The sequence below is a fragment of the Falco naumanni genome, chromosome 4, assembly GCF_017639655.2.
Source record: "Falco naumanni isolate bFalNau1 chromosome 4, bFalNau1.pat, whole genome shotgun sequence".
Taxonomy (NCBI): Eukaryota; Metazoa; Chordata; class Aves; order Falconiformes; family Falconidae; genus Falco; species Falco naumanni.
The window spans coordinates 64,232,111-64,240,994 of record NC_054057.1 but is presented as its reverse complement, the minus strand read 5'-3'; the positions used below and the strand labels follow the sequence as shown (position 1 = coordinate 64,240,994).

General features: G+C 57.3%; 1 protein-coding gene across 1 annotated transcript; it reads left to right on the top strand.

Annotated features, from left to right (window-relative positions):
* Window positions 1-2,549: 2,549 nt before the first annotated feature.
* YJU2 (YJU2 splicing factor homolog) lies at window positions 2,550-8,705 on the top strand. The gene is made up of 8 exons (XM_040592932.1): window positions 2,550-2,630; window positions 3,105-3,205; window positions 3,525-3,669; window positions 4,030-4,164; window positions 4,514-4,695; window positions 5,238-5,358; window positions 6,352-6,517; window positions 7,647-8,705. Exons 1-8 carry the CDS (start codon window positions 2,607-2,609, stop codon window positions 7,730-7,732), a joined length of 960 nt encoding a protein of 319 aa, XP_040448866.1. The 5' UTR covers window positions 2,550-2,606; the 3' UTR covers window positions 7,733-8,705.
* Window positions 8,706-8,884: the final 179 nt, after the last annotated feature.

Sequence of the window (8,884 nt, the reverse complement as noted above, 5' to 3'; positions counted from 1 at the left end):
TTTGGGCCCTCAGGGGACAACGATGCCTGAGGGGATGGCAGGGCCATTCCCGGGCCGTGGGGCCTGAGGGGACAGTGGGGTTTATGCTCTGATCCCAGGCTGTAGGGCCTGAGGGGACGGCGGGGCTGTTCCCAGGCTGTGGGGCCTGGGGGGAATGGCAGGGCCTGAGGGGGCAGCAGGCCTTGAGGGGACAACAGGGCCTGAGTGTATGGCAGGGCCATTCCTGAGCCGTGGGCCCCGGGGAAGCCACATCTATCCTGTCCCCATTTTCCTCAGTCAGGTTCAGCCCAGATTGCAGACAGGCCCAGCATGGAGCCCCAGCAAGGCCTGGAGGTTTAAGTATAGAATGATGCTTATGTGCATGCTGCAGCTGCGGTGAGGCCCCACCACCAGGGTAGACCCCCAGCTACCTTGGGGGATATTACTAGTACACATAACAGTTACCAGGATTACACAGTAAGCTGCTGCTGAGAGACCTTTGTCAGGATTAGAGCTCTTACTCTATGGACCACTTGACACACACACTCCTTTATTCAAGCTACTGCCCTCGCTGCTTCCTTGTTTTTTTTCCCCTTAAGTTTCAGCAGCAATCTCCAGTTCTTGCTGAGCATCACCTTGCACTGAGATCTGAGGATCATGCCCAGAGAGCCCCGTTCCATCTTCAGAACTGGCAGTTTTCTGTTCCACAATGCCAAACTCAATGTTGCACCTCCAGACAGGTGCAGCACAGAGGTCTTCGAGGGGCTCAGACACCAAACTGGGGGTCCCAGGCACAACAGACAGCACACCGTGCTCTGCAGCGTGAGGAGAGCCTGAGAGCAAGTTGTGTAGGGCCTCGAAGGGCATGGCAGGAGCATGAGGAGGTTTAGGGATGCTGTGAGTATAGAGGGACTTGGAGACATCCTAGGAGCTGTAGAGAGAAAAATGACTTATGGGATGTAAAGAAGGACTGAGGAAGGTTCTGAGGGAAGCAGAGGGGCCCCAAAGGAGCGTTGGAGTGCAGTGGGGCACAAGGAGGGTTTTGGCAGGCATTGTGATGGGCCTGGGGAAGCCCTAAGAGGGCCAGGGGGTAAAAGGCAGCTGGTAGAGACAACAGGACCCTTAGGTGGGGATGTGAAAGGGCACAGGAGGTCCACAGCAGAAATTACTCCTACTGGGACAGGCAGAGCTCTTGGCATCCTGGCAGCCCCGCGCTCCAGCACTGCTGCTCCAGGTGTGACCTCTGGGGCCAAATGGCTGACCGGCCACCTGCGTCTCCCGGCCAGCCGTGACACTGAGGGGGTCACCTGGGAGAGGCTGTTCTTCCCACCCAGACCTGCTCTGCCATCATCCCCACATCCAGGAGGCACAGAGGGGCCCTGGCTGTGGTTAGGACCTCCCCCACCAGCAGCCCCCAGGCTGTCCCGGCAGACCAAGGGGCCTTAGGGTGCCCCAGGAGCCCCAATAGTGGGTAACCCCCTCCCCAGGCCACCCCATTGAGGCACTTTTTACTGAGTGCAAAGGTAGCAGGACACAAGTTGAATGAATAAACCAAATGTTTATTAATTAATGCATACACACAGCATCCAGGAGTGAGTCTGCCACCCGGCTCAGTGCCACCTACACCCAGTGTCACCTGAGGAGCCTGTCACCTGAGAAGCCCTTACTGACATCCACCAGCATAGCAGGGATGGACTGAGGGTCAGCTCCTCCTCCTGCCGGTGATGCAGCAAGAAACTAAGGAGCTGCCAGACTTCCCCCTGCTTTTTCCTTCAGGGATAGGATTCAGCAATGGTATTTGAAAGGAAAAACCCCAATTTCACCTGTCTGTACTTCTTCCCGAACAAAGGCCTTCAGGAAATTTTCATAGCTCGTGGCTCATTTTTTAGAAAATACAGTAATAAACTATAACTTCTAAGTGAGAAACCATCAAACTCCAAACAATAAACAGTAAGTGAAGGACTTTGAATCCTCAGTTTTAAGCAAGAAACAGCAAAGCGCACACGAGCAGGCAAACTGAAGGGCAGCACAGGAGTTTCCCTCGCCAGGCAGCACCGCCGCACACGCCGGCAAGCTCCCACTGAACCTTACACAGCACCAAATTACTCATCTACCTGCATTAGGGACAATTAATTTAATTTCTTCCCACTGCAGAGACTGATCACAAAGTGCCTCACAGAGGCCGAATACTGCAGCTGGGGGAATATTTTGAACATAAACCCGACTTTTTTTAGCCCGTGCCCCACATGGTGAACCCTGGGAGTGGGGCCTGCCCAGCAGCCGCGCTCCGGCTGCCCACAGCTCGCAGCTCCCGCGTTGCCCCAAGTCTCCCGGCTCCAGCCAGGGCCGCGGTCGCTCCCCAGACCCTCGCAGCGGCCGGGCCAGGCAGCACCGGCGGAACCCCAGAGCGGGCCGCGGCGCTCCGGCGGGCTCTTGTCCATGGCGCAGCAGCGGGAGCGGGGCCCGTTGACAGGCAGCGGACGCAGCCAGTAGCAGACGAGGAATGGCCCGCTTGTGGCTCGTTGCACCAATGAGCGGCGGAGGGAGGTGGGGCTATCTCCCGGAAGTGGCGAGCGGTGAGGGGGGCAGCTGCTGGGTTGCACTGGTGATTGGGGGAGGCTGCAGCCATGTCGGAGCGGAAAGTGTTGAACGTGAGTTAGGGGGGTATTTCGCTGGCTGGGGGGGTCCCCAGGCCGGACTGGCCCCTGGGAGGGTTCCCTGATCGCTGGGCTTGGTCCTGAGGCGCGGGGTGACGGGGAGTCCCTGCTCGGTTGGGGGTCCCTGAGGCCGAGGTGGGGTTCCTGAGAGGACTCTCAGGCTGAGAGGGAGGCGGTTGAGGTGGGGATCCCCAGCCTGGGGCTCCTGGCAGTGCTTGGAGCAGGCCCTAAAATCATGTAAGGGTTGGGGGGCCTGGGGCTGAGGACAGACAGACGCCCACAGTGCCTGGCTGTGGCGTGGTCTCAAGTGCCAAACACCCCATCCACCGCACCCTGCCACGCTAGCTCCTGCTGTGTGGAGCTGGTGCCTTAGGCTGGTACAGCAGCTGCGAGCCTGCCTGCCACAGTTCACGCTCTTCTGAGTGGCTCTGTGCCCAGCACGCACACGTCTCTGCTCTGTCTCTGTAGAAATACTACCCGCCGGACTTCGATCCTGCTAAGATCCCAAAGCTCAAACTCCCAAAGGACCGACAGTATGTGGTGCGGCTCATGGCCCCTTTCAACATGCGGTAAGAGTCTGTACCAGTCAGAAGGAAGCAGCTGTAGAAGACTTCACTTAGGAATTGTTTTGCCTCCGTATGCTGCAGGGGAGCTGCTGCCGGCAGCCATTAGAGGTCACACAGACCAGAAGAAAAAGGGTGAGGGAGGGGGTGGTGATGCTGCGGGTGATTTTGGGTTTGTTTGAAGAGTAGGTACTGAATCTCCAAAGAAGGAGAGAACCATTGCTCAGAACCTGGGCTCACACAGCCCAAAAATCACTTGGACTTTTATTGGTCTGTTTGTTCTTTTCTTTTGATGCGTTACAGACTTGTCTTTTTTCTTTTGTAGGTGCAAGACATGTGGCGAATACATCTACAAAGGGAAGAAGTTTAATGCCCGTAAGGAGACTGTTCAGAATGAGGTGTACCTGGGGCTTCCCATCTTCCGCTTCTACATCAAGTGCACGCGTTGCCTGGCAGAGATCACTTTCAAGGTGAATACGTTCTGTATTTTCTGCACTCTTGCTTTTTGGGGATGTTGTACAGCCTGTGGACATTACTGGGTGCTGCCCCCTGGGGAAAGGGTGTCCCAGAAAAGACTTGAATCTAAGCATGTGATTTTTGGTGTACCTTCCCTTATCATGGCAGTTTGTAGTTCTGAAGTGTCTCGCCCATCCGTGGGTGGGCTGCAGCAGCACGTCAGCTGGAGCAGAACAGAAGGCCATGAGTGATTGTCTGCCCTATGATGTAAATGAAATTGGGAAACATTTGCTTGTGGCTCTGTAAGTGGCCGCAGAATGGCTGGAGCAGAATTGCCCCAGTACAATGACTTTGCTGTCTCATTTCTTCCTTAGACAGATCCTGAGAACACAGACTACACCATGGAGCATGGTGCCACTCGCAACTTCCAAGCTGAGAAGCTCTTGGAGGAAGAGGAGAAAAGAATGCAGAAGGAGAGGGAAGAGGAGGAGCTCAACAATCCCATGAAGGTATGAGAATGTGACGTCTGCAGAAGGCAAACCTCTCTCCTGCCCTGACTGCTTTTCCCCAGCAAAGCAGGTGACTTCGTAGCTGTTGGTTTAGTTCTACAGGCTCCCAAAGTACTGCTGTGTGCTGGACAGGCAGGAGGCAGCACTTTGCTCTCAGGAGTTTCCTGCTTTGTTGGAACTTGTGACAGACTGCATCTTGCCCCAGTTTTTCCTGTCCTAAGACCCCAGAGTGAGGGGGATGATGATCCTCTTGCTGCTTCCAGCCCTGTGATGGGGGGAGAGGCTGTGCTGGAGGTTGCTGGCAGGCTCTGCTATCTGTGCCTGCCTCGACTTACCTCTGGTCACCCAGGTCCTGGAGAATCGAACCAAGGACTCCAAGCTGGAGATGGAGGTTCTAGAGAACCTGCAGGAGCTGAAAGAACTCAACCAGCGCCAGGCAAATGTGGACTTTGAGGCCATGCTGAAGCAGTACAAGGAGTTCGAGGAGGAGCAGAAGCGCAAGGAGCAAGAGGAGGATGAGCAAGAGATGAAGTGAGTGGGCTGGGAGTGTTCACAGGCATATGAAATCAGCCATGCTGGCCCTGGCTAGGCAGGGCTGTGTCTCACCCTTTTCTTAGCACCCTGAGAGCACCCAAGAGAGAGCCCAGCCTGAGGGGCCTGAGTTCACAGGAGTTGCGTGGGTGGGATGTAGTCCTGAGCTGGCTGTGGGGAGATCTGGGGCAGTTTGTTGTGGCAACATGTTTAGGGAGGTACTGGTTTGCTGTCACTGGCTCATCTGGTGGGGAGATCTGGGCTGCTGCAGGGGCCTGACTGACCCTGAGAAGTGTCCTCATGTGGAGAGAGGGTTTCTGCACCTTGCTGAGGCAGCAAGTCTCAGTGCTATCAACTTTCAGGCACTGCTTGAACATGACTTCTTAAAAAACACCTGAGAAGGTGGATCCCATTGCACTGCTGCTGAATTCCAGCTCCCCTTACAGCAGACAGCATGGGCACGGTGCACAGCCGGCACCACTCGGCACAGCAGTGGAACGGAGCCAGCTCTAACCCTCCGTGTGTGGCCTCTCTCCTTGCAGAGCTATGCTGGAGCAGGCCCAGAACCGGCGGCTACTGGTAGACTCTGACTCTGATGAAGAGCCCACGAAATCGCGAGCGAAGCCTGTGGCCAAAGTGAAACCTACAGATATCTTGCAGGAGGTGAGTGGGGGCAGAGGCTCTTCCACCCACAGCACCTTTTCCCCAGACCAAATCTGCTGTCCTGGGCTGCATGGTGCCTGCTTTGTCCCTGCTCTGTGCTCCGATGGAGCCCTAATGCCTGTCACGCATGAGCAGCTTGGAAAGCCTGTGTCCCTGTGCACTGGGCTGAAAGGAGACAGGGATCAGTTGGTGATTTTAGACAACGTTTGCTGACAAAGGCTGGGTGGGAGCTGCCCCTGTCCTTGCTCAGGATGTGGCTTCCCTTTCAGCTCAAAAAGTATGGGCTCGCCTTTGCCTTGGTCGTGCTTCAGGCACGTTTTCAGTGCCCTGAAAATTACAGCAGTGAAACAACTGCCTGGGACAGCCTTTCCTTTGGTTCTGTTTTGTCCGTGTTGGAGACATGCAGAACAAAAGAGCTTTCAGTGCCTGGCTTGCGAGGGAGGGATTATCCCCACAGACAGGCCCCTGCACTGCTGCTCTCCAATGTCGATCCGTGTCTGCGGGGACCTCTGTCCGGCTGGATGAATCAAAGCTGCTGTGTCTCTAAACCGAGCTGGGGTTAATCTGAGCGATGTTCCCTGGCCCGGCACTAATCCTCGTGCCTGGGGGAGTTTGATTCTGTGGCCAGACCACCTGCAGGCACGCAGTCCTGGCTGGCAGAGGTTGTGCAGCCCTGTGGCATGCATCTGGCTCCTCAGCATCCCAGGGCCATCCCACAGCTACACAAGGCTGGATTTAACTGTCACAGGCATCGGGACATTTGTCTCCAAGGGCTGTTCTGCAGCCATTTAGATCTATATCCCTGTTGTTTGTTTAGCTTGTGCCAGTCGCTGCCGTGCAGGGGGGGCGGGAGAATACTCGCTGCTGCTCTGAGCAGCTATCCTCATGCCTTTTGCTCTTTGTGCTGCTGTTTTCACCACTGGTCCTTCTCCCCCATCCCTCTGCCTCCCCTCTGAGGCCAGAGCACCCTAATGCCCCTGCTCTGCTCTGCAGGACCCTCAGCCCCAGAGTAAGAAGCTGAAGACTGAGAGCTGGGAGCGGAGTGTGGGCAAATTGAACACCAAGCCCCAGCTGGCCGGGCTGGTGACAGTGAGGAAGCAGAAGCCAGGTCCGGCCCTGGCTAATGGGACAGAGAACCGAGGCATCACGGCCACCACCGGTAACTGCCCACGTGGGAATGGGGTGGCCTGAGCTGGGCTGTCAGGGAGGGGGGACCTGGCAGCACCCAAGTGGCTTTTAGCACTGTCTTCAGAGCCTGAATGCTCTTAGCTCAAGTCCTTGTTGTGAGGCAGATGGGGCCATGATGGTGTAAGAACAGAGGGTTGTCCCTGTTTCCAGGAGATGTCCAGGTGGAGGAGGGGTTCCTTTCTGGCCATTGGCAGTAAGCCAAGGCCATGGAGACAGACTGTCAGGGTCAGGAGCTTCAAAACAGCAACTCGGTGTGCAGTTATGATGCTGAGAACCATCACAACAGTGAGATATGAACATGAAAGCAAGAAAATGGCTTTGGTTGGGGCTTGATTATAAAACCTGCCAAACTGTTGGAGTTTGTCAGCTTTAAAGAAGTGGTGAAAACAAGCAGAAAGGCTTTCCAGCACCTCAGCATTCACAGCCCCAGGAAGCCAGAGCATCCGTGGATTTGGGAAGGGAGGTGATGAATTGATTAGTTCTGGGCTGATTGGCCCCTAAGCCTTTGGCATAGTAAGTCCCTCTGCCCTCAAGGGATCCCTGGGGAAGGACAGCTCTTGTAGTTACCCCATTTTTTTATATTCTTCCCCCAGCCACCTGCTCGTGGCTACTGGCAGGGTCTGTTTAGCCAGATTATGCTGGAGGAGCTGCCCGTTTTTCAAGGACTCGAGGTGCTCTGCCTGTGACGCTGCCTCGCACTCGCAGCTGGTGTGGTCAGAGCTGAGAGCCAGCTCCTCTTCCTTTCCAGCAGCTGAGATCTCCCCGGGGGTTGCGGAGGGAGAACAGGGTTTTGCCAGACCTTGGGCCAGCCTTGCTGCTTCCCGTCACTGCCGCAAGGCGGAAGCAGGAGGCTCCAGCCGAGGGGGTGCGGGGTCTCCTTGTCCACCCGATTTAACCTTGCTGTCCTCATGGAGATTCAGGCTGGGGGAACGAGGCACAGCTCGGACTCTGGCTCCGGGCACCTCGCTTCCAGCCGCAAGCAGCCAGAGCAGCGACACAGGCTTGTGTTTCCACGTGGCTGGTTGTGCCGAGCCGGCGGGGTTGGAGGGCCATGGGGAGGGCCCTACCTGATGGTGTCTGTTCTCTTGCTCGGCTTCCAGGCTCGTTTCCCACAGCAACGGGCACCACGTCCTCCCTCGGCTTGTTGGGGACGTATTCGGACAGCGAGGACAGCCCGAGCGACTGACGAGCCCCCGAGCCAGCGTGGAGCAGGGATTGCAGGAGCAGGGACTGCAGGAGCAGGGATTGCAGGCTGTGCCCTGCTCCCAGCTGACAGCAGCTGCTCCCGAGCCCCATGCAGAGCTGGCATCGCAGCCGGCAGGCCCAGCGGGGTTTCCAGACCATCTGGAGTCCCAGCGCCTTCACCTGCCTTGGCCCGGCATGCGCGTCCATCCTCCAACAGGGACAAGGCCCCAGCCACCCTCACTGGCTGACACCGCTGGTGGACAGAGCCCTGATGGGCTGGTGGAGAAGACCCCTTCCTCCCAGGAGGGTCTGGCTGCTGCCGCGCAGCCAGTGGAGAGTGCCGACGCTGTCCCAGGCTGGTCATGCCCAGACGTAGCTCTTGGCCAGCCCTGGGAGCAGGATGTGTCCCAGCTCTGCACCCACAACGTGTTCAGAACTGCTGGGGCCAGCCAGGACTGCGTCATTTCTCCATTCTGGTGGCACCCACTGCCCTCACCTCCGTGCTGATCGGGCCCCGGTTTGTGACTCACTGACCTCCCCCATGGTGGTAAAGGGACCTCAGGGCCTTCCTTTGCTCCAGCCCCTCGTCCGAGCAGCGGTAAGGCAGGAGCTCAGCACCCTTCTGCTGTGGGAGGACTCGCCACCACCACTGCTCTAGCCCAGGGCAGCTCCTGACCCCCCACCAAGGGCTCAGATCCCACCTTTGTGGGGTGAGCCAGAGTCCCCCAGTGTTTGCTGGTAGAAGTGACATTTCCCACAGCACAGACCCAGAGGGCTCGTCTGGCCATGCACCGTGGGGCCAGGGCTGTCCTGGCTGGGCTGCCACCAGCCCCCTTCCCCTGCCCAAGTCCTCCCGTGCCCCAGCTGTCCCCAGCAGCTTGGTGACAACCCCCCCACACCGGTCAGAGAGCAATTGGGTTTACTTGGCTCACTGGCAGCCACAACCCGGTAATAAATTAGATGTGTCAGAGCCACTTCTTCGTCTTCCAGAGCAGTAATTTGTACGCGGGCGGTGGGTCCTGCCTGCACGCCTCTGGCAGGGGCAGCCCCAAGGACCCCCACCCCATCATACGGGTTTATCCACCCTCGCGCACCCCCCTGCCCCAGCCAGGGCTCAGTCTCCGCACCCATGTCCATTAACTTCCTCCTTAAG

Coding starts and splice junctions, on each gene's coding strand:
- YJU2 (XM_040592932.1), top strand. CDS start 2,607: ATGTCGGAGCGGAAAGTGTTGAAC. Junction 2,631..3,104: donor CGGAGCGGAAAGTGTTGAAC/GTGAGTTAGGGG, acceptor CTGTCTCTGTAG/AAATACTACCCGCCGGACTT. Junction 3,206..3,524: donor ATGGCCCCTTTCAACATGCG/GTAAGAGTCTGT, acceptor TTTCTTTTGTAG/GTGCAAGACATGTGGCGAAT.